The sequence below is a fragment of the Acomys russatus genome, chromosome 7, assembly GCF_903995435.1.
Source record: "Acomys russatus chromosome 7, mAcoRus1.1, whole genome shotgun sequence".
Taxonomy (NCBI): domain Eukaryota; kingdom Metazoa; phylum Chordata; class Mammalia; order Rodentia; family Muridae; genus Acomys; species Acomys russatus.
In genome coordinates, this window is record NC_067143.1 from 2,824,447 (window position 1) to 2,850,839 (window position 26,393).

At 39.6% G+C, this 26,393-nt stretch overlaps 1 protein-coding gene across 1 annotated transcript; it reads left to right on the forward strand.

Annotated features, from left to right (window-relative positions):
* Positions 1–9,953: 9,953 nt before the first annotated feature.
* Positions 9,954–25,577, forward strand: Fpr1 (formyl peptide receptor 1). The gene is made up of 2 exons (XM_051148424.1): positions 9,954–10,057; positions 23,701–25,577. Exon 2 carries the CDS (start codon positions 23,712–23,714, stop codon positions 24,801–24,803), a length of 1,092 nt encoding a protein of 363 aa, XP_051004381.1. The 5' UTR covers positions 9,954–10,057; positions 23,701–23,711; the 3' UTR covers positions 24,804–25,577.
* The last annotated feature ends 816 nt before the right edge of the window (positions 25,578–26,393 follow it).

Genomic DNA, 26,393 nt, shown 5'->3' on the forward strand with positions numbered 1-26,393 from the left:
TTGTTGGACTATAATAAGATCAACATATATTTTTAAAGTGTGTGTGTGTGTGTGTGTGTGTGTGTGTGTGTGTGTGTGTGTGTGTTCTACATTGGAGCACATATGTATGCCCATGAATCTGTTCTTGTACATGTAGATGCCCCAGGCTAATGTCTGGGCCTATCACAATTGATCCTCCACCTTTTTTCTGATATATGATCTCTTGCTGAAGCTGAGGCTTACAGACTGAGTAGCTTTGACAGCTAGTTAACTCCCAACTCTTCCTATCTCTGTCTCACTAGCCCTAGGATTACAGATGAGTGATGTTATGCCTGCTTTTTTTTTTTTCATGTAGATACTTGGTATCCAAGATCAGATTATTATGTTTCCAACACACTTTACCCACTGAACCATCTCCTCAGCTCTGATGAATCTGTTTTCTAACCCTATCTCTAATGCTTCCAGTGTCATTTCTTTGAGCTTCAGTTTCCTCATATGCTGATTAGGAATGATCTTATGGTGGAGAATAAATTTTCAAGTAAGGAGAAAATGAAACAAACACAGAAACTTTTCATGTCAAAATGAGTGAGTCATTAATAAATGTTAGCTCTGTCTTCACCATGCTCTGGACTATGTTCTAAGGCTCACTTGTGAGCTGTACATTGTAGAAGTTCACATTCAGAGAAGGGCATGTTTCTGTGGCTGAGAATGTGCCTCAGCTGGAAAGATATTTGACTACCATGTAGTTGGCTCTGGGATTAAATTACAGCACTGCACAAAACTCTACATGGTTGTATGTTTAATTTCACAGTGGGAATCAGAAGTTTAATGTCATTTTTTGCTATATATTGGATTCAAGAGCTACACAAAGAAGAGCTAAAATGAAAAGAGCATGATTGTGACAATATTAACTGGTTCTTTAGATACTGCCCACACTTGAACAAGCTCATTAAGACTTTGTAACTCATACTAGTGGCTCTTGCAGATTATAAAAGATAATAAAGCATTAGGTGCATTCTGGGATATTGTATTGAATAATATGATTTCTAATGGATATTACTATTATACAATTTAATGTTTAAGCTCCTAGTAATAATGAAGTCAGCCCAGCATTTGGACTAAGCTCAACTCTTAAGCCTGTCTCACCCTATTTTCCTTATTGGATGCATGTTTTCCCACCTCTCCAAGTACCCAACAAGACACTTAGAAGATACAATGCACTCCATAATCTTTAGATCACAGATATAAAAAAATGTTGACACAACAATGAATGACAATGTGGTAGTTTAAATATAAAAGTCCCCATAGACTCATGTTTTTAAATGCTTGGCCCATAAGGAATGGCACTATTAGGGAGTATGGCCTTATTTGACAAAATGGATCACTTAGGTGGGCTTTGAGGTCTCAGAAGCTTAGCCTGGCCAGTCTGTCTCAGCTCTCTTCCTGTTGCCTGCTGATGGAGATGTAGGTGGCTCCGCTCCCTCTCCAGCAACATGTCTCCCTGGTGGTGCCCATGCTTCCCACATTTACAACAATGGACTAAACCTCTGAAATACCAGCCCCAACAAAACATTTTCCTTTATAAGAGGTGACATAGTGTTCGTGTCTCTTCACAGCAATATAAACTCCTAACTGAGACAATAACAAGTCGAAAAATAAAGGTGGTAAAGGGGGAATCCACCACAATTTTTTTTTCAAAATGTAGGACTTATGAGCCACAGAAAAAAAGCATGTGCTGGTTAGGATGATCCTTATATGGGAAAACCCTAACATATGCCAATCATCTCATTATGACAGCTTCATCTTATGAAACACAGCAACACGTGAAAACACAGCTCTGAAGAGGAAGTGGTATTTAGACACAGCACTTTTCTCTAATTCTCTCCACTATTCATCATGTTCGTTTGCTGTCTTTGAAATCACTACTGTAGGCTGAGGAGTTACCCCACTATACAGCATTTGCCATACAATGAGGAACTGAGTTGAGATCCACAGTGCTCTCATAAAAAACAGGCATGGTGGCATACATATATAACTGTAGCTTTGAGAGAAGGTGGAGACATGGAATCTGTGGAGCTTCTTGACCAGAACATCTAAGCCATTAGTCATTTTCAGCCTGTAGGAGAGCCTTTGCCTCAAACATACATACATACATACATACATACATACAAGAGATAGACAGTAACTAAATGCAAAGTTTAGTGCTGACCCCCACATGTATACTCATGCATAAAAATGAACACACAAACACAAACATGCACACACACACACACAAACACGCACACACACAAACGCACACACACAAACACACACACACAAACATGCACACACACACAAACACACACACATGTACACACACGTACATACACATGTACACACACACACGTACACACACACACACACACACACACACACACACAGATTATTGCATCCCTTTGGTAGCTGCTCAGACTATATCATTTACTCTGCCATTCCAAGGCTATGTTCTTAAAAAAAAAAAAAAAAAAAGTACCAATTAGTTGGAATAATTTTTACTGTACAGTCAGCAAACTCTCCAACCTGCTAGCTACACATACCAATTCCTGACATTGGGACGTGGGGTAAGAGTTACCATACATTTCAAATGTCCTTTCCACACATACTAGTTATGAATCTGTCTCTCACCAACCACCCCCCAGAAATTAGATCCCTGCATTTTTCCTTCTCTTCCAAAACAAGACAAAAACACAGGATATACTTTCCAGTAGACCATTCTCACTGAAATAAGAATTGTATGAATTGTCATGTCACCTCCCTTCAAGAATAGAGCATTTCAGTCAAGCCTGGAAATGTTCACACCAATAATCCAAATTCTTTTTGGAGACTGAGATAAGAATTGCATATTTAAGGCCTGTCTCAGCTACAGGAAAAGTTCCAGTTTGATAACTTACTGAAGTTTTATCTCATAATAAAGAGTAAAAACATTACTCAGACGTTAACAGCATTACTTGCTCTTCCAATGAATGTGAGCTCAGTTGTGTAGGCTTACAATCATGTGTAATTTCAATTCCAGGGGATCCTGTGGTCTCTTCTGGCATTTTTATGCACCACACAAGTACATGGCACACAGACACATATTTGTGAAAGATATCCATACCCACAAAAAGAAAAAAAAAACTTTTAATACAATAAATAGAATGCTTGGGATACAGCTCAGTGGCATAGCACCTACACAGAGTCCTGCAGTGAGGGGCCAGTTTATCATTACAGCATCTGACTAGCATATGACAGACATTAAATTCAGTTCACAATGGGGGTAAAGGAGAAGGAGAAAGAGATAAGTTCTGTTTCATTGAAGAGACTTCTTTCTGTGAAAAGAATTCACAGCCCAACCTTAGAAGCTATAAATACTCTTTATACTTTCTTACCTCACACCTTCTCCTTAATCCACTCTGTACTGACATGGGTACTTAGTCCACTCGGTACTGACATGGGTACTTAGTCCACTCGGTACTGACATGGGTACTTTGTACTACACCAAATTGCCCCTTCAAGGATATAGACTCCAGATAGCCAAGCCCAATGAACCATTCTCATTTCTTTTCCTGGTATTCCCATAGAAGAGTAACAATTAGACCCATTCTTCCTTTTTAAGTCATGCTTTTCTTATGCTTCAAGATCACAAAAGAAACACACAATGAATTATTGGTTGCCTTTACAACTTAACAGCTGGATGGATAATCAGCCCATGGATCAGACTGCCTCCACTACACTTTTTAAACATGGGTTCGCCTCAGGTTGGCACACTTTCAAGGCAAGTGTTTACAGCCTGAGCCATCTCTCCACAGCTCCAAGTGTGTTCTGTTCTCATCATATTCTAAGCCTGGAACTCCTCAAACATCTAGGGAGAGTAAATGTGACACTGCACATCTCAGCACAGTATTTTAGAAAATGTCTTTCATATAACAAGCATTCAAATAAATAAGTTTTCAGATGTTGAAGTATGACTTACCACCAGCTGAGGTCCCCTTGCTATGACTGACTGCTGGGTTTCTGTGGTGTAACTGAAGCACTGGGCTCTCATCAGAGACTTTAGGAAGCGCTGAGAGGAACAAGAACACTGAAACCACTCTATTGGCAGAAATCTGGGGTTTCTTAAGATTCCCAGAAGCCATGTAAATGTGATACCACAGGAGCTGTTTATTTTATTCTAATTTATACACATGCAGGTTTAACCTGTATGTATGTTTGTGTACCAAATATATGCCTCGTGCACTCAGAGGCCAGAAGAGAGCATTGGATCCCTTGAAACTGGAGTTACAGGCAGTTGTGAGCCTCCAGGTAGGCGCTGGGAATGTAACCTGTGTTTTCTGGAAGAGTAGCCCATGCTCCTAACTACTAAGCCATCTCTCCAGCCAAAGTGGACGTCTTAGAAACATCGAAGTATAAATGTTCTCCCACCATTGCCCTATGGAACACATGAGGTAAATATTGTCAATTTCAAGGTCCAGGCATCTGTATAATCAGAATTCTGGTTCTTTGAACTTCCTGATATGATATTACAGACAGTTGTGAATGGCCTGACTTGGGCTTTAGCAGCCAAACTCAGATCCTCTGAAAGAGTCGTACCTGTTCTTAACCACTGAAACTCACCTCCAGGCCTCTCATTCATTAAAAGAGGGTGGTGGAGGAATGGCTCTCTGATTAAGAGCACTGAAAGTTCTTCCAGAGGACCCAAGTTGGATTTCTAGCATCTAATTGGTGACTCCTATCTGTAACTCCAGTTCCAGGGGATTCAATGCTCTCTTCTGGTCTCTGTAGATACCAGACACAAACATGATGTACAGTAATGCATACAGGTAAAACATTCATACATTTATAAATAAATAAATAAATAAATCTGCATTTAAAACAGAAATATGTGTAGCTGGATAGATGTTTCGGTGGCCAAGAGTACTTACTGTTCTACCAGGAGACTCAACTTCATTTCCCAGTGACCAAATGAAACAGTTTACAACTTCCCAACAACTCAGGATTCAGAGAGACTGAACACGATCCTCTGGACTCTGTGGGCACAGGCATATATACACATGAAGACTGAGATGATAACCAAGCACAGTCTTGCCTCTCTGTTTAGTACAAGGGTTCTAACAACACATATATGTGTTTCTTTCCACACCAAGAAATTCTCCAATTCTCTGTGGACCACCAATTAGGTGGCCTAAGAACTCAGGTCTTTCCTAACTTAGATTTAAAGGGAGCAGACATATACACTACCATAATGAGAAAATTATCAAAAACTGTCCAGTGGTCACATTCTTTCTTATGTGCCACTATGTTTCTGCCTCTATCTTTTTCTCTCTTCACGTCTCCACCGGCTTTTCTCTTATTCCCACATGTTGAAACAAGTTCTCATGTATCCTAATCTGTCTTTAAACACATATAGTGGACATCTGAACTTGTGATACTCCTGTCTCTACCTCCCAAGTGCTGGAATCACAGGTATGCACTATTACATCTGGTTTATACAGGACATCCTACAGCTTAAGAAGTCACTCTGCTAACTGATCTACACATCAAGTCCATGGCCATCTTCTTTAATACACTACAGGAATTGAGTAGATTTAAGGTCATCAAAGAGGTAGTACAGTAATCCCTGCACTAACCCTGGGTTAGTTTGCTAGCACTGTCACTACGAAGCACCATATATTGGGTGTCTTAAAGCACAACTGATTTTGTCACATTTCTGGATTCTGGAGCTACAAGATCATGATGTTGGCCCTAGAGCTTCTCTTTGACTTGCAGTTGGCCATCTGCTCCTCTCTGTGTCCTAACAGAGACATCTCTGTAAGCATATACAGCCTTGGTGTTTCTCTCCTCTCAAAAAGACAGCACTTACATTGCATTAGGACTCCAACCATACAGCCTCATTTAGCTTTAATTAGTTCTTTATATGGTCTAGCTCTGTACAGTCACATTATGATAGAAGGGGAATTTGGGCTTCAACTAAAGAATGAAGGAGACCCCAGTTTATGACAGAAGACAGGATTATACAAAAATTGATGAGGGAAAATTCTAGAGATTACCATGAAGGGAAAAGTGATCCTATCAGATCTCAACTACAGGCAGTGATTGGACTGGCATGTGATGAAAACCTGTTTGTAAACAGAAACCCAGTGAGGAGATATGAATTTTCTAAGATATAGATGATACTTACTGTACTGGAATCTGTGGTATGTGCTCTGCATCAGTCATTTTGTTTATTCCACTCAAATAAAAATACTTTTATAACTGTTATGACTCTAAATTCACAGGTAAAGTGACTGAGTCTTCTACATTATGATCACATTAAGCAACCTGTTTGGAGAAAGATACACATGGTATGTACTCACTTGTAACTGGATACTAGCACAACATAGATGTCCTCTGAGAGTATTCACTCAGGGGAGGATTGGAACATGCTATTGGGACTCCAGGTGAGAGAGGTATGGAAGAATGGGAAGATAGAAGGACCCAGAGGGTCCTGGAACCCTACAAGGAGACATTCAAGGCTAGCAGATGTAGACACAAGGGGTCCAGCAAAAACTACTGTACCAACCAAGTACAATGCATGCAGCAAACATAGACCCCCCCCTATTCAGATACAGCCAATGGACAGCACATTCTCCACAGTAATGTGGAATGTGGGGACTGATTCTGAATGAACTCTGGTGCCCCCTATTTGGCCACTTCCCCTTTGTAGGGAGGCCCAGTGGCACTCAGAGGAAGGGGAAGCAGGCTATCCGGATGAGACGTGATGAGCTGCGACAATATGGTGAGGGAGGAGGTCCCCTTCTGTCACAAGCCCAGGGAAGGGGAATAAGGTGAAAGAGGAAGAGGAAGGGAAGATACAAGTAAAAGGATAATGATCAGGATATAATCTGAATAAATTATTTTTAAAAAATTAAAAAAAAAGAAATCACAAAGCTTATATACTAAAAAAGAGATGTTGCAATGAGCAAAGGAGATCACAGAAAAATGCCACATTAGCAGAGTGACAGAAGCCTAATGTAGCTAACTAAACATTCTGAAAACCACAAAATAAAAAAAAAAAAAAAAAAACACTGTAAAACCAAATGCTGCAGAAAAAAAAAATGATATTGTAAGCCAAATGTCATGAAACCAAGAAATGTACCCAAGATAAATAAGATCCAAACAATTAATGCAATATCATGCTAAACAAGATAATCTCAGAAAGAACTTATAATTTACCCAAGGAGGCAACACTCAACACAAGAAGTCTAGGCTTATTCCTTGTGCTGATCTAAGTAATTCTACTGAAAATGGATTATCTGTAAGGCATCACATTCAGGTACCAAAATAAGTTAACAGATCATAGCTCAAACCTCAAAGGGAGTAACAGATATTTTATTCTGGAGCCAAGTATGAGTGAACATGACCCATGAACATGAATTCATATTACTGCCATGTATCCTGCTGTAATGCTTTCACATCTTCATGAAATTTTTGTAGTTATAGAAAAGAAAGAAGGTCAAGTTTGTGTGACGCAGGCAGCTTGTTGTAAACAAGGTACATCTCTACAATCTGATGACATTCTTAGTTAACCACTGAGTTGTTGAAAATTAGTGGTCTGGTTGTAGGTTCCAAAATGCTTTACCCAATAATCACAAGGATGGATATTAGATCATACTATTAAAGTGTGGGAGAAAGGTAAAGATAATTCCAGATAATTTGGCTCTGAACCTGAAGAATTGTAGCTTTCCATAATCATTGGAGCTCTTATTATTTAAACATCCTTTGAGAATATTTAACATAGATGAGCCTTTTTTTTTTTTTTTTTTTTTTTTTCTGGGAACTTTGATTCACTCCTCCCAGAGTCTGGAATCAAGCATGCACCAGAACTGTGACCAAACTTTTGACAATCTCCCCTAAACTGTCCGTAAATCCAGCCTAAACTTTGGCTGAGGCAGAGTTAAAAAAAAAAATACAAAACACACACACACTATAATTTTCTTAAGTGAAAACTCCATCTTTTTTTTTCTAGCTGACATTTTGTTTTGAAAGCTGCTGTGTATAGTGGTTTTTCTATACCAGAGTGGCTAATAATGCTACCCTATCAAGCTAAGAACCCCGAAGCCTACCAGGAATTAAATATTCACTTTTTTATGCTTGATAGAAAATGCTTAAAGTTATATATGCTATATAAGCAATGATAGATAGAAGGTACCAGACAACAGATGTTATGTTGTAGAGGAGTTTATTAAATGAGCATGGGGGGGAGCAGAACAGAGGGAAGAGATACCCCAAAGAGAGAGAAGAGTTATATGGCCCTGGGCAGGGTCATGCCTCTGTAGCAGGTAAGTAGTGACATCAGAGGTAGGCAGATTGAAGCAGAATGCTAACACTTAAGGCTGGTTAAATGGCTTGTCTTGTCAATCAATTAGTGTGACAGGTTCAAAATGAGAACCTTCACAGTTCCTAGTGGCATTTGCTAGGAGTCCATTTTCTGAATGATTTGCTGTCTCAAGCAGAAACTGCCCCCACCCAGCAAAACACAGTGCCATTTCCTTTGGGTTTGCCTAGATTGTGCAAACAGGGCCACACAACAGAAGTCCACTCTGAGACTTTCCTGTTTTTCTTCACCTTCTAAACTGTACTTTACACACAAGCCTCTGCATTTTCACAGGTGCTGTGTGCTAATCATAGGCTATTGGGCAGGAAAGAAAAAAGGAGGATTGGGTGGGGAAATTCTCATCAAATCATCTTTGAGAAGAACAATAAGACTTCAAACAACCTCAAACTCTGTTCCTCAGGTACTCTCTACTTTGCTGTTTTCTCTTGGGATCTGGGTCCCTCACTATGTAAAAGATTCCCTTTACAACTCTATTCTTGTGAGTTCCTCTTGAATTTGCATAAATTTACATGAATGCCCCATCTATTGTGTTACATAGTAACATTTTCCCTACTGAGTCATTCCCTTGTGGAGGGAGGTTCCTTAAGGTTCAGGAAGTTAAATTGCAACATTTACCCCCTAGGGAAAAGAAAAATTTACATAATACATAGGGCCTTCTATTACAGGTTTAAGGAAGCACTAAACAAGTGCTTGGGGGAGGACAGCAGGTAAAGTTTCTTGGAGGAGGCTTTCAGACCAACCAGGGTATCTGTGGTAGATTCTCCAACATCTATGGTTGCCTACCAGTTGTGAGGAGAGCTCCAGGCTAAGGTGGGCATTTTGGTGATACTACAGCGTTTGAGTCACCCTGGTTCCTGTAAGTAAACCCTTACGAATATTTCTGTAAGTAATTCCAGTAAGCTCACCTTTGTCAAATTAAACTTGGTTAAGTTCATTCCTTTTCTTTGTTCTCCGTGTTCTTTATAAGGTGAATAGACATCTTTTGATGTCCCTCTAAAGAAAAGTCTCACACATAACACCTCCCATTCTTGGGAACTTTCTAAAAGGTGTTTGTAATGGTTGATCACAAAAGTGGGTTGGTAGAAGTATGGACTATTATATGATTCATGTTGCAGGCTGTGGCTAAGTATAGAATGTATGGTTCTTTCTGATTGAATATTTACATTTATCTTCTCTGCTGTGTCTCTAGTACCTATTTCATTCCTTTCTATCTCTGCCTCTTACTGTTTACCATAGGTTCTCCTTACCTCAACTTCCTCTTTTCCTTATGCTGAGAAGATTTATGGACACTCAGCTCGCTTCACCGCTGATAAGGCAAAGGTTGGGTCAAAGATGAACCAGAGGAAACTTTTCATGCTCTAGAGTTTCTATAAGAATCCAACCTACTCACCAAACTCTGTTCTTAAAAAAATGTGGTTTGAGTATAATCTCAGGGTCATTATAAATCACAGAAAACCCTGGCTTCCTGTTTCTGGTTACCCAACTCATTTCTGCTGTTATCTCCCCCCTTCCCCGCCACCCACCCCCCACCCCCACCACCACCACCCCCCCGCCGTCCTTTATATATTTTCCGCTGAAACGATTGGAAACAGGCCACTTTCTTCAGGTGATCGGACTTAGAGCTATCCTGAGGAAAGACCACAGCTGTTGGAGAAGAAACTTTTGTCTGGAGGTCTACACAGTTTGGTAAGGCTGTGTTCAGCACGTTGGCCGCACAATAGACTGAACTATGCAGTGAAGCACTCGGGATGCGGCTTAGTAGACAGAATGCTTCCCTAGCAATCATAAGGCTTAGGTTTTATCTCTCTTATCTCATAAACCAGACGCAATGGGGCAACCCTGCAGTCTCAACATTGCAGATGTAACGACAAGAGAATCAGACGTTTAAGGTTATCCTTGACTGCTTATAGTAAGTTCCAGGGCATCCTGAACTACTGAACTACATGAAAGCCTTTCTAAAAAGATTAAAAAAAAAAAAAAAAAAGATCAAATGTGGAGAACTATAAGATAAAGAGGTGAATACAGCAACACATAACACTCAGGATGTTTTGTGACAAAGGACAGTCAAGGGCATGGTTGGGAAGTAAAGGATGATATGAAAGTGATAACTTGTATTAAAGATGAAATGCTCTAGAGCCCATTGATGAATAGCAAGGAACAAAGAAAAGAAAAAGTATTGAATGTGTACTAGTGAGAGATAATACTCCTAGAAGAAAAAAGTTTGCGAAGGATTTGTGGCGTGAGCAGAGGGGAGGTCTTAGGCTGGGATACTTGTCTTCTGGTCGTAGATGTGAGGCCAGAGAAGGTGCTTCAGGAGTGTGAAGGGCAGTAGGCATGCTAGGGCATGAAGAGAGACATGGCTTTTGAGTCTTTGCTTGGGTGGGTGCCTAAAAGGTGCAAAGCTTTAAGCAAGTTATAGAAGGATTAAAACCGTTCTTATGTGTCACAGGAAATCGGGGCCAGGGGGATTCTGTGGGCAGTGATGAGCTTATAAGCAAACATGTCCCAGATGATTCTTGGGATCTGTTGTAGTGTTTTCTTCTGTCTCCTTGAGAATTACTAATTTTCCTTCTTTTCTTCTCTCAAACTCCAATTTTTTTCTTCCATAACCATGTTGATGACATTTAGTAAAGTTCAACTTTTTCAGCGTCTGTAGAAAGTAAGGCTGGGGAACAATGAAATGATTGGCAGATTTCAAATGGTGGCCATCAACACTTCTACTTAATTCAAGCAGCTGTCTTTCCCCTCCATATGGTGGGGCCATAGCTCATAGTTCTTCTGTTCTTGTATTCTCTGACCTGTCATTGCAGAATCTTTCTTGTTCATTTTGTAAACCTTTTATTCATTGCCTCAGAGATTCTTAAGAATAAAAAGCCCTAAGCCCAGCTAGGTGATTGGTGGTGTTTGTTGGTATCATGTACAGAAAGAGGAAATACTTCCAAATTGTTTCTGCAACTATAAAGCACTGAGAATGAGTACTAGTACTGTGAACTACACGTGTGATTTTAAGCTGTCCTGGGAACCTTTAGGGAAAATCACACACCAAAGAACCCTCTGCCACTATTCAGCATGCACTACTTGCCAATCAGTAATCCAAGCCACTATATCTTATTAAGTCATATTGGTCCCTCTCCCCCATATAAAGAAGTCTACATTTAGTGCACCACTTTTATATATATATATTTTTTTTAATTATTTTTGTAGCTCTGAAATTTGTATTTATTAACCTTGAAATATTTTTATATCTTTAAACATTTTTAGAACCTTATAATTTAAACATTATATCTTTAGATTTTATATAAACTTATATATAAACTTTATATAAACTTCATATCTTTTTTTATCTTATTATTTACTTAATGACAGGAGCAGTTGATTACTGGGAACAGTCTCTTAAATGAAATAGGAAAAAAGTTGCATTGAAACCTGCTACCTTTTAACATGAAGCCTATGAGTAAGGCACACCTGTTTGCCATTGTAAATAAGAGACTTATTAGTCTTAACTAACTAATGAATTGACTAATAACTAACACAGTGGTCTACTGTGAGGTAAGGAGGTATTTGTCCTGTCAATGTGATCAGAGACCTGAGAAGGATACATTATAATCTAAATGAGCTATACATTAATTAAAATGACAGAGACTAGTTAGTAGTCTATTACCTACACAGTTATCCTAGCCTTCTGTGGTTTTCTTTGCACTATGGTCAGGAGAACTCTTTAGCCATCAGGCCCAGTAAACGAGAAGCTTTTTCTGTGGAGGAGGAGCCTTGGAAGGGGCACTAAAGATGCGTTCATAAGTTCAGCCCACAGGAGTAGGAGGTGTTCTGTACTCTGAACAAGGAATGGCTGGGAGGGCTGTCTAGTCATCACCAGTTTATGAGGTTAATTTAGTTGGATTCTCCTTTAAGGTCCAATTCATCCTTTTCACCTGTCGTGAGCTCTGGATGATGTGATTGTCGATTGGGGTCTCAGTATTTTAACTAAGCCCACTGTTACCTTGGAGATGAAACTAGGTCCATTGTCTGATTCTATTATCAAAGCAAGACCATATGAGTTGATTGATAAATTTTTTTGGTCACTATGGAGGCTGTTTCCTTTTTTATGGGAAAAGCCTCTAACTCATCCAAAAAGTGTTTCTTTAAAGACTAAAAGATATTTATATCCATATTTTCCAGGTGATACCTCAGTGAAGTCCACTTCCCAGTGGACTTGAGGTGAAGGTCTTTTGTTTTGTTTTTTTACTCCTCCTTTTTTGAAGGAACTTATTATTCTGTGGATTAGTTGCCTGGCAAGAGAGACATTGGGTCATACAATCCTCCACTAAAAATTTTACATTAAATATCTTACATTTTGAGTGTTCCAGAAGCACTTTTAATTTTCTTTGGCCAAAATGTGTTCCTTTGTGGATTTGGTGCATCAGGGACTTGGTTGCACTTCAGTTGGGAGGATAAGTATTTTATCTACATGTAGTATACTTCTATCCATCTTTAATATGTGTGTTTGGTAAAGAGGCAAAGTCTTTACCGTCTTGGGCAGAATATTCTGGTATCTTGTGCACCATGAGGGATGGCATTGTTATCAGTAAACTGGTAACATCCAGGGCAGCCTCTTTGGCTGTGTGGTCTGCTTTTCTATTGCCCTGGGCTTTATAGGAGTTCCCATTTTGGTGCCCTGGGCAATAGATGATAACCAATGTTTTGGCATCCCAAGTACTGACAGTCAATTTAGGATCTCTTGTTTATTTTGTTTGTTTGTTTGTTTCAGTTTTTTGTTTTTTTAATTATGTTTCTTTTTTAACATATACATTTATATTATTACACATGAAAAAAATAAACTACATACAGCAGGAAGAACCAAGAGACAATCAGGAATTATTAAATGTTACATTCATAGTGATTTGGCTATTTGTATTTGGCAAACTTGAAGTAAACATCTTTCCTATCTTGTTGGGTCTGAATTCTGAATGAAAATCAATATCTATCATATCTCATCTCTATTAACTTAAAACATCTATCTTGATCCTCTTGTTTATATTCAATAACCTTTCCTTCAGCTGTTAAGAGTCCTCTTTCTTTTTTAATGTATATTTTATTTATTATAATTTATTCACATTACATCCCAATTGTTATCCCCTCCCTCTTACCTTCCCATTCTCACCATCACTCCTTTTTCTGCCTATTGCCCTCCACTCATGAGGATAGCCTGCAACTCCTTCCTCTGTGTGCCCACTAGGTCATCTTGCCAAGTAGTAGTGACCAAATTGTGTGCACTAGAGGGCATGTCAGAGGTTCAGCAGCAGTCCACCTCATAATCATGTGGAGAATCCGCATTCCATGCATTAAATATGAACAGGGGTTATTGGTTACCTGCATGACTTGTCCTTGGCTGGTGAATCAGTTTTTGCAGTCCCCCTGTGTCCAGATCCACAGGCTTTGATGGTCTCCTTGAGGCTCCTACCCCCTTCTCTTTGCTACAACTCTCAGTGTTCTGCCCAGAGTCCAGCTTCAAGTCCCAGTACCTGTCCAAATTCCCCATAGGTGGAGTTTCTCAGAGGACATCTATGTTGGGGTAATATCCACTTCTAAATGAGTATATACCATGTGTTTCTTTATGGGTCTGGGTTGCCTCAATTATGATGATCATTTCTAGTTCCATCCATTTGCCTGCAAAGTGCAAGATTTTCTTATTTTTAATAGCTGAGTAGTATTTCATTCTGTAAATGTACCACAGTATTTTTTATCCATTCTTCAGTTGAGGGACATCTAGGTTGCTTACAGATTCTGGCTATTACAAATAAAGCTTCTATGAAAATAGTTGAACAAGTGTCCTTGTATGGTGAGGCATCTTTCAGGTATATGCCCAGGGGTTGTATAGCTGGGTCTTAAGCTAGCACTATTCCAAATTTTCTGAGAAAGCACCAGATTGATTTTCAAAGTAGCTGTACAAGTTTAAATGTCCACCAGCAATAAAGGAGTATTCCTCTATCTCTACATCCTCCCCAGCATGTGCTGTCACTTGAGTTTTTGATCTTAGCCATTCTAATGGGTATAAGATGGAATCTCAGAGTCATTTTGAATTGCAATTCTCTGATGACTAATGGCATTGAGCATTTCTTTAAGTGTTTCTCTGCCATTCAATATTCCTCTGTTGAGAATTCTCTGTTTAACTCTTTCCCCATTTTTAAATTGAATTATTTGGTTTAGTGCTGTTTAATTTCTTAAGTTCTTTCTATAGGTTGGGTATTAGTTGTTTGTCGGATGTAGGGTTGGTGAAGATCTTTTCCCAATCTGTGGTCTGTTGCTTTATTCTGTTGACAGTGTCCATTGACTTACAGAAACATTTTAGTTCCATGAGGTATGATTTATTAATTGTTGATCTTAGAGCCTGAGCTATTGGTTCTGTTCAGGAAGTTGTCTCCTGTGCCAATGAGTTCTACTATCTTTCCCACTTTTTCTTATAACAGATTTAGTGTGTTTGGTTTTATATTGAGGTCTTTAATCCACTTGGACTTTAGTTTCATACAGGGTAATAAATATGAAACTATTTGCATTTTTTACAAGTACACATCTAATTAGACTAGCAATATTTGTTGAAGATGTTGTCTTTTTCCATTGTAGGTTTTGGCTTCTTTGTCAAAAACCAAGTATCCATTGGTGTTTGGATTAATTTCTGGGCCTTCAATTCAATTCCACTGATTAACCAGTATATTTTTATGCCACTACCATGTTGTTTTTTATTACTTTTGCTCTATAGTACAACTTGAAATCAAGAATAGAGATTCCTCTGGAAAATATTTTATCATATAGGATTTTTTTTTTTTTAGCTTTTCTGGGTTTTTGTTTATCCACATGAAGTTGAGAATAGATCTTTCAAGGTCTGTAAAGAATTGTATAGGTATTTTGATAAAAATTGCATTGAATCTGTCGATTGCTTTTGGTAAGATTTTTACTATGCTGATTCTCCCAATCCATGAGCATGGAAGATCCTTCCATTTTCTGATATCTTCTTCAATTTTCTTCTTCAGAGACTTGAAGTATTTTTCATATACATCTTTTATTGGCTTGGTTGGAGTTATAACAAGATACTTTATGTTATTTGTGGCTGTTGTGCAGGGTGTGGTTTCCCTAATTTCTTTCTCAACCCATTTGTCACTTGTACACAGGAGGGTTACTGACATTTTGAGTTGGTTTTGTAACTAGCCACTTTGCTGAAGGTGTTCATCAGCTGTAGGAGTTCCTTGGTAGAATTTCTGGGGCTACTTATGTATACTATATCATCTGAGAATAGTGATACTTTGACTTCCTCTTTTCCTATTTGTATCCCCTTGATTTACTTTAGTTGTCTTATTTCTCTAGCTAGGACTTCAAGTATTATATTGAAGAGACATAGAGAGGGTGGACAGCCTTTTCACGTTTCTGATTTCAGTGGAATTGATTTAAGTTTCTCTCCATTGAGTTCGATGTTGTCTATAGACTTGCTCTATATTGTCTTTACAATGTTTAGGTGTGTGCCTTGTACCCCCAATCTCTCTAAGACTTTTAACATGAAAGGATGTTAAATTTTGTCAAATGCTTTTTCGACATCTAAGAAGACAATCATGTGGGATTTTTCCTTCAGTTTGTTTATATGGCTGATCACACTGATGGGATTCCATATATTGAATCATCCTTAAATGCCTAGGATGACGTCTACTTGGTCCTGGGGGATGAGATTTCTGTTAGGGAGGTAAGGGACATGCAGGGTCTAGACAGTTCTGCACTGAATCTATCTGGCCATGGGCTATATTTTTGGTTGGGAGACTTTTTATGACTTCTTCTATTTTCATAGGGGATATAGGACTATTTAATTTTTTTGCCTGATCTTGGGGCACAGATATTCAGGATTGTAATGTCCTAGTGGTGGATTTTTCCTTTGATGAGAATGAAGTATCCTTCCCCATGTTCATTAATTAATTTTAATTGAACATATATTTGATTAGATATTAGAATGGCTACTCCGGCTTGCTCTTGAGTACATATGTTTGTAAAATCTTTTTCCAGACCTTTACTCTCAGGTGATGTCTATCTTTGTTGCTGAAGTGTTTTTCTTGAATGTAGCAGAATGTTTGATCTTATTTCTACAACTATTCTGTTTGTCTGTGTCTTTTAATTGGGGAGTTGAGGCCATTGATATTGAGAGACATTGGTGAACAATGATTGTTGGATCCGTTTATTGTGGAGTTGGTGGTCATTGTGTGGGGCTGTGTCTGTTTTGGTTTTGCTGTTGTGAGATTGTCTATATACTGTGTTTTCTTGTGTTGTAGTTGACCTCATTGTCTTGAATTTGCCTCCTAATATCTTCTGTATAGCTGGGTTGGTGCATAGATATTGTTTAAATTTGGTTTTGTCATGGAATATTTTTTTTCCCCATCTATGATGATTGAAAGTTTTTCTGTATATATTAGTCTGGGTTGACATTTGTGATCTTTTAGTGTCTGCATGACATCAGCCTAGGCCCTTCTGGTTTTCATGGTCTCTGTTGAGAAGTCAGGTGTAATTCTGATGAGTCTGCCTTTATATGTTACTTGGCCTTTTTCCGTTGATGCTTTTAACATCCTTTCTTTGTTCTGCAGATTTTGTGTTTTGATTATTATATGGTGGGAGGAATTTCTTTTCTGGTCTACTCTATTTGGTGTTCTGTGGGCTTCTTGTATGTTCAAGGGCATCTTTTTCTTTACGTTGGTGAAATTTTCTTCTATGATTTTCTTGAAAATATTTTCTGATCCTTGGTAACCGATATCTTCTTTTTCATCTATTCCTATAATTCTGAGATTATACATTTTCATGGTGTCTTTAATTTCTTGTATGTTTTGTGTCATAGTTTTTTTTTGTTTTCATTATTTTCTTTTAGAGATGTATCAATTTCTTATATTGTATCTTCAGCCCCTGAGATTCTCTCCTACATTTGTTGAATTCTGTTGATGATACTTACGTGTTGTAGTCTTCTCTAAGTTTTCATTCCCATGGTTTTCTGGGGTTTTGCTTTCTTAATTGATTCTAATTCTGTTTTCCGGTCTTAAACAGATTTACTCATTTCCTTCAACTGTTTGATTGGAGTTCTTTGTTTCTCCTTGGTGGCCTCTATGGCCTGTAATTCTTGAAAGTGTCTATTTATTTCCTCTTTATAATTCTCAAATAACTGTGTAAGCATAACATTTTCCTGATGTTCAGCTGCATTAAAGAGTCTGTTGTTGTCTTGGATTTCTGGTGGAGTCATGATGTTCTGGTTTTTGTTGGTTATGGTCCTGCCATTTTCTTTAGGCATCTACTGAGGGGGCTTAGGTTTTCTAAGCAGACAGTCAAGGAGTGAGTCCCTTCAGAAGGCAGCCGCTTTATTTACTGGCTTAGCAGACACTGCCCTCCTGGAGCTAGATTCTTCTGAGCTTTGCCATCTAAGATTGGGGATGCAGGAGGGTTTCTCTGACTACTTAGTCTCCTCAGAGGGCTCACCAGCAGAGTAGAACTGTGGCTTGGAGACCAGAATGCTTTCTCAGTTTCACTGTGCCAATCCTCTGTTCTCCAAGGGGCCTCCACTCGCTCCAGTACTCAGAAAAGTACTGGGTGCTTAGAGCTCATGTTTCCTGACCCGTGGGACATCAAGCTGTGATGGGGGTAGGGGTGGGGGTTCTGATCTTCTCTAACTGTTCATACTGAGGATCCCCCAAGTAAGTGTTTGTCCCGTCCTGCGGAACATATCAACCCAGGGTTCCACCTGAAAGAGACGGTATGAATAGAAAGAGATAAGACAGAGACATACATGCAAAGGTGAGGCCAGGACGAAATTCCAATCGAGGCCCTTTTTGTTAAACACAAGGTGAGGTATATATAGCAGAACCACACAGCCAGCCTCACAGACTCCATCCCACCCTGCCCCTCAAGGTAGGCAGTAAAGAAAGCATTCTATTCATTAGCCCTCTGTCTGTAGCATTCCCAGTGGTAGGCAATTCATACATTCAGGTGTAGCAGTTTCTGCAGCAGCACAAAGGGCTCTCCCAACAGCAAAGACAACACAAAGGATTTTCCCGGTAGGTGCTGATGACTCAAAGGCTAGTGGAAGGCTGCTTTTGCACCCACTGAGTCACAGTGCAGAAATATGCCTCCCGCCAGGTGTTTTGGGTGATCAACCATTCACTCACCAGTTTCGCTGCACTGATTGAATCCTCTTTCTTGATACATGGCGCTATGTACATGTGCCATTGCAAAGGCATATCAGCTATCAGGGTAAATGTTAACAGTGTTGTCTTGCTTGAATTGGAGGTCTTTTGTCAGTGATATTAGTTTAGCTTTTGAGGCAGATGTCCCAGATGTTAAGGCTGATACTCAGACAGCTTTTACTGGTGTCATTATTGTCCTGCCTGGTTCCTTCTTATACGAAGCTGCTGCCATTGGCATAGTAAACATGATCTGGTTTTAGCCAGGGTGTGTCTGCCAATTCTGGCCAATTTCCATGTATTTGTTGTAGAATCTCCACACAGTCATGAAAAAATTTCCAGGTCCTAGTCCGGCAGCGAAGTGGCTGTGTTGAGTTTGGCATTCAATAGGAACCTGATGTGAGTGGGCTAAGGAGTAGAGTTTGGAATTTGTCTTCCACTGGTAGAGGGGACTTTTTAATATCCCCTCCAGCTAATGGATAACGATGATAGTCAGTGGTGGCATCAGAGTGAGCTTGTCAGTGTCCTTGACCAAAATGGCAATGATTCCAATGATGTGAAGGTAGCTGGGCCATCCGGAAGCTGTAGTCATTTAGATAAATAGGCCACCAACCGTTTCAAGGGATCCATTTATTATATTAAGACTCCTTTAGCTACCCTAGAAGTATTGTCTAAAAACAACTGAAAAGGCTTGTTAATGTCTGTCAGAGCCAGGGTTGGAGCCTTTTTGATAGTTTGGAAGGCTTCTTTGGAGGTATTGGAGAGACTGACCTCACCTTGTCTTCAGCAACATGGGACAGCTAACACTCTAGGTGTCTTGCTTGTCCATAGTTTGGGCCAGGCCCTCAGAGTGGATGAGACATTAGGGCACTCTTTCCCAGTGGTTAGCCTACCACAATCCAGGGTTGTAGTTATCTGTCCTTGTGTTCAAATCTTCTTGGGAAACTTGAGGAACTGTTGTTGCATTTGGGGATCTCTGTTGGTCATAATAAGTTAAAGCACCAAAATGTTGGGTCTTGGTGACACCCAACCAGTGAAGACAGAACACCACCAAAGTCCAAATAAACCAGCTAGCAACTTTATTCACCAAGGGGAGCACTTCTAGCTCTAGTAAGGCAGAGCCAGACTTGGGAGAAGAACTGCAACCCCGAAGAAAGGGAGCAGGCTCCATTTAAATTTAAAAACAAAACCAAAAACCATTAACAAATGTTAGGGCACAACTAGAAAAGAACTCAGTTCTTCTCTAAATTGATGCATCTGTCTTTGAGTACCAACCTGCTTAGGATGTGATTACAAGGAAAGAGCACATGAGAACAGAGGCATGCCCACTTTTATAATAGTGGGGAGTGCTGGAAGGAAGTGCTGAGGCAGGCTAGTGATGGCAGGGTAAATAGGAATGAATGCATTTCTGCTGGCAGAGTGGTGAGTTCAGGAACACTTTGAGAAGGGAAGTGCACCAGGGCTTTTGATAATAGAAGGGTCCAAGGGAACAATCACTGTAATTAGGAAGAATCTAGGGTAGGGGAATCCCAGCAGATGGGAGGCAGCATGGAGATGTTCTGTGTGCTTGGAAACCATAAATAACATAAGTACAAATCACATTTTACAGGCTGAGCAGGTTGTATTTATGACACAGTCTCTCTCTCTCTCTCTTTCTCTCTCTCTCTCTCTCTCTCTCTCTCTCTCTCTCTCTCTCTCTCTCTCTCTCTCTCTCTCTCTCTCTCTCTCTCCCTCTCTCTGCGTGTGCACGTGTGTGTGTGTGTGTGTGTGTGTGTGTGTGTGTGTGTGTGTGTGTGTGAGAGAGAGAGAGAGAGAGAGAGAGAGAGAGAGAGAGAGAAAGAGATGTAGCAAAAACCAATGAAAAAAGATGACATGGGCTTGATAGACTGCAGGAAGGGAGTAGGGGAACGTATAGGGCAGATAGTTTGGAAGGTGGAAAAGGGATAAAGGATAAAACTATAGTATCAAATATTTAAGAAACAATAAAAGAGACAATTTCAGAGATGTCACCTGAAGCCATTACTAGTGTAAATGTCCCGCTCTCAACAGAGAAAACAGGCTTCTATTGAAGACCCAGGAAGGAAAGAAGCAGATATGTAATGAAGTGCTCAAGCAGAGTTGTTGGTCTTATGTATTTTGATGCTAATTAATAAAAGGTAGGTGCACCAGAACAAGGCAAATGAGCTAGGCGTGGCTAAGGTTCCCAGGCTTGGAGAGACAGAAAGAATCCTGGTAAGAAGAGAGACTTGAGGAGAAGAGAGAAGCAGGTTGTGCCATCATGGGTTATGTGGAGGAGAAGCACACGGCCAGCGTGAATGGGGATTTGGCCCAGATGAAGAACATTAGCAAGTATATGGGATTATGAATGGGAGATAGCTTGATAGAAATTATTTGAAGCAGATGTCATGGGATTGGGGCAGGTATGCCATACCTGCTCCACTATGGGAAGTAGTTTAGGGTATTAATATCTGCCCTGCCCCAGGTTAACTAAGGCTATTTTCAAATGTAACAAGTGTCTGTGTCTTGATTGACTGCTAGCAGGTTATACTGCTGTAATGATAATTATAGGCCTTGTAATAAGCATTCTTAGGCCATACTGGTAAATTAACAGCAACACGTGATGCTCGACACGGGGCAATGATTAGGCAATGCTGGTAAATTTCACTGTGACACAGAGTGATAGGTAGGAGCTCATAACTGTCTCTCTGGGTCACTGAAGCTGTCTTCTGCCAGTTTCCTAATGTCCAGACACAATTTTACTTAAGGTGTGGTAAAATAAATAGAGTAAAAGTTCACCTGCTACTTTTATTTATTATTGTTGATGCTTATATTAAGATGCCATCAACATTTATTTGAGACGTATCGCTGGACCTGGAGATTACCAGTTTGGTTTGACTGGTTGCCCTAAGGAACCTCCTGTCTCTGCTTTCGTGGCACTGAGACTTTAGATAGGCACATGTCACCTTGCCAGCTTTCCATATAGACTGGACATCCAAACTTAGGTTCGTATGCTTTTGTAGCACACCTTTTACTGCCTGGCAATCTTCTCAGCCTCTTATTGTTTGTTTACTAGGAGAAGGTCTTGTTATGTCTTCCAGTCTGTTCTCAAACTTACTACATAGCCCATGCCAGCCATGGATTCAAATCTTTATACCCCCTCTTCCAAGAGCTGAGGTAATAACACTACATCGCCATCACACTCAGCTTATATTTTACCACTTTAAAAATGTCATTAATTTAGAATGTTTTGGAATCATACCACTATATAATTCTAGGATTATTCCATCACTCAAAAGAAAACAAATCCCGTGCAATTTGAATAAAAATTATTCTTCACCCTCCATCAGAGCCTAGAATTCACTAACACGCTGCTTCTTGTAAACTTACCTCTCTGAATATTTGCTATAAGCTGAATAATGCATCATGTAACATGTTATGTCTGTATTCCTTTTTGCTGTACCTCTAAAGTATACCTATGCTACCATATATCAGTTTTTTTGTTTGTTGGTTTGTTTTGGCTTTTTGAGAGAGTCTCAACATGTATCTTATTTAATACAGGCCTCAAACTTGCCATCCTCCTGCCTTATCATCCATCACAAATGCTTTGGTTATAGACATATTCTACCATAATCAATGTGTTTCATTCCTTTTCCTGTCCAAAAACTGTACATCTATTGGAAGTGTCACAGTTTGTATATCCAATTTATCTTTTTAATTCTTCTCACCTAGACACGTGCTAGGGTTATCTGGGAAAGGGGAACCTCATCTGAGAAACTGCCTCCGTCAGACTGGCCTGTAGAACAGTCTCTGGTGCACTTTCTGGGTTAGAAATCAATGTAGGAGGGCACAGCTCACTGTGTATGGTGCCACCCTTGATGGCCCTAGGTTGTGTACGAACATATGCTGAACAATCCATAAGATAAAGCAAAAGAGCACCCCCTCCTCCTGAGCCACTTCTTCAGTTCCTGCCTCCAGGTTCCTCCTATGCCTTCTCTTCATGATAGAGTATATAATATAAACTAAAATGAACTCTTTTCTTCCCAAATTGCTATTGGAAAGAAAATTAGGACAAGTTGTTTCTATGTTATAGCTATAATGAGAGACATAGCTATAAAATGTATACACATGTTTTGTTTGAACACAAGTTTTTTTTTTTTACAACATATTTTATTTATTCTTTGAAAACTGCAATACAAGATCTTCCTCACACTAGCCCTCATAGTGTCACCCAACACCTTCTCCTTTACTCTGTGTTCTCCTTCTGTTTTTAATACTGCAATTAGAGATGACTGCTGGACTATTAACCCATCTTGTCAGATTGATCTTGTATTGGATTGCTGAACATGATTTTATCTACATAATTTGTGCTCAGTTTTGTTTTGTTTTTTCCTCTTGCAAGGATCTATATCAGCCAATAGGATCTATATTAACAATTGTGGAAACAAAGGAATACCCTTCCCCATCTTATAAAAGGTTAACAACATGAATAAGCAGGCCAGGCAGGGGTGAGCTTGCTCTATTTGAGTGTGAGGTGAGGACCTGGAAGGAAAAGTAGATTGAGTACAGTAATAAAGGCAAAGAAAATTGCCTAAAGGCAACATTTTCAAAAATAAGTCCTGAAGAGATGGCTCAGTGGTTAAAGTGCTTACATGTAAGTGTGAGCAACAGAGTTTAGATCCCCAGAAACCCATGCAAATGTAATTGATCAGTGGTTCACCTATAATCCCAGCCCCAGAAAGTGCAGAGAACCAATCCCCAGAGCGATCTGACTAACTTGATTAGTCATAGCAGTCCGTTCAGGATTTGACTGAAAGGCCCTGCCTCAATGAATAAGATGGAAGAGAGGTAAGAGGATGATCTCTGACATCAATTTCAGGGTTCACATATATGTGTACATATGTACGCAAGCATTCACATACATGCATGCACTTATACCTGTAAAGAAAACATGCACACACATGAAAAATGAAGCCAGGCATACCAACGTATACCTTTAATCCCAATGCTTAAGAGGAATAGGCAGGCATATTTCTGTGAGGCTGCAGCCACTTTTGTGTATAGGGAAAGATCTAAGCTAGCAAAAGAGGAAAAGAAAAAGTAAGATAAACAAATAAACAGACCTGCTCCTTAATGTTTTAGGAGTGAACAAGATGGACACCAATACCTCTCTCCTCATGAACTTGTCTGCAGAGAGCCTGATGAACGTGTCTGGGAGGACTCAGTCAGTATCTGCCGGCTACGTGGTCCTGGATGTCTTCTCATATTTGATCCTCGCGGTCACCTTTGTACTTGGAGTACTGGGCAACGGGCTCGTGATCTGGGTGGCTGGCTTCCGCATGGTCCGCACAGTCACCACCATCTCTTACTTAAACCTGGCCATTGCTGACTTCTGCTTCACATCCACGTTGCCATTTTTAATCGTCTCCAGAGCAATGAGAGGACAATGGCCATTTGGTTGGTTCATGTGCAAGTTCATATTTAGCGTGATAGACATAAACCTATTCGGAAGTGTCTTCCTTATTGCCGTCATTGCACTGGACCGCTGCATTTGTGTCCTTCATCCAGTCTGGGCTCAGAATCACCGGACGGTGAGCCTGGCCAAGAAGGTCATCACTGGACCCTGGTTGTGTGCCTTTCTCCTTACCTTGCCAGTTATCATTCGTGTGACCACAGTCCCTGATAAACTTGGACCAGGAAAAACAGCCTGCACTTTTGATTTCTCCCCCTGGACCAAAGATCTTGTAGAGAAACGGAAGGTGGACATCACCATGCATACGATCAGAGGAATCATCAGGTTTATCATTGGTTTCAGCATGCCAATGTCCATCGTCGCCATTTGCTATGGGCTAATTGCCACTAAAATCCACAGGCAAGGCCTGATCAAATCCAGCCGTCCCCTGAGAGTTCTTTCTTTTGTTGTAGCTGCCTTTTTTCTATGCTGGTGCCCATTTCAGGTAGTAGCCCTCATATCCACAATCAGAGTGCGTGAACGCTTAAGTGGTATGCTTCAAGACATCAAAATTGCTGTGAATGTCACAAGTTCCCTGGCTTTCTTCAACAGCTGCCTCAACCCAATGGTCTATGTCTTCATGGGCCAAGACTTCAGAGAAAGACTAATCCGCTCCCTGCCTGCCAGTCTAGAGAGGGCTCTTAGTGAGGACTCAGGCCAGACCAGTGACACAGGAACCAACTTGGGGACCAACTCCACTTTACCTTCTGAAAACAATGTAAATGCGATGTGAAAAGGATGTTTCAACTTCCAGCGTCATTTGCTTTAAGTTCCGCTATGTTATAGGCATTTCCTGTTGACTGCCAGGCTACATACTCATTGGGAAAACTTGAGATAACTTTTTGGACTTTTGTGACTCAACCTAAGACGGCAAATAAAACGAATGGACAAAAAGAACATGCATTTTCTTGTTAGTTTGAGATAGTTCCAAATGGAAGCCAGGGCTATAGTTTCTTACTAATACCGCTATTCACTTCTAGTCCATTCATAGGCTGTAAAACTCACAAATTCTCATAAGTGTCCCTTCAGTGGGTAATAGGTATATGGTCCCTTTAGAAAATGACATAAGAAGGGAAAAGACTCCTATCACTTGAGCTATGAAATTGTCTGATCTCTTTTATTGCATTACTTGGTTTATCTATTGTCCCCATGAGACCAGTGTTTTCGCTTGTGCCTCTCAGTGTGGTTGTAACCAAATTAGTCCAGTTTGTATAGTACATGGCATTTAAGGTACATGCTCAAACAGGAAATGAACCCAGCATGGAACTCCAGTTTTTCTCCCAGGGGCAGTGGATAAGTGCCACTCTATGATTCTCCCACACATGCCAGTATTTGTTGTTATTTGAGTTCTTTTGATTTTGACCATTTTAACTAGAGCAAGATGAAATTGCAAAATGGTTTTAATTTGCCATTTCCTGCTCAGTAAGGATTTTGAGTATTCATCTAAATATTTTTCAACTATTAGTAATGCATCCTTTGGAAAATCGCTGTCTTTTTTATTGCCTGTTTTTTTAAATTGAGTTGGTTGTTTTCTTGATGTTTAGCTTTTCTTCTTCTTCTTCTTCTTCTTCTTCTTCTTCTTCTTCTTCTTCTTCTTCTTCTTCTTCTTCTTCTTTTTGTATTTTAAATAGTAACCCTCTTTCAGGTGTATATCTGGTAAAGTTTTTTTCCATTGTATAGGCTGCCTCTATACGTGAGTGGTAGTATTCTTTGTTATACAAAAGTTTTTGTTTTTATTAGGTCCTATTTATTAGTTGTTGTTCTTAACATCTGTACTTAAGGTCCTATTTAAAAAGTCCTTTCCAAAAATAAAAAATAAAATAAAAAGTCCTTTCCTATACCAATGAATACAAGTGTATTACTTACTTTTTCTTATATCTGATTCAGGACACTATACCTGATATTGCTGTCCTTGATACATCTGGAACTGAGTTTTGTGCAGAGTGAGAGTAAGTATTCAGCTTTTTTCTTCTATATGTAACTATCAAGTTTAGCAAGTATCATTTATTGAAGCTGCCATGTGTATTATTGATCCTTTTGTTAACAATTAGATGAATGTGGGAGTGAGGAATTATACCTGGATTCTCAATTCTATTTCCATGATCAATGACTTTCTGTTAAGGACAGCGTCATGAAGTTTTTATTGGATCTGTATATATATATATGCATAGTTACATAGTGCTAGAAGGTTCTATGTACACCACCAGAAGAGAAAAAGAACCACCAGTATTACCCAGTTGTGAACACTGCAAACTACAATAGCAACTATCCTGGCAAAACATACTATTGGTACAATTCTGGCATAAACATCATGAGATTAATG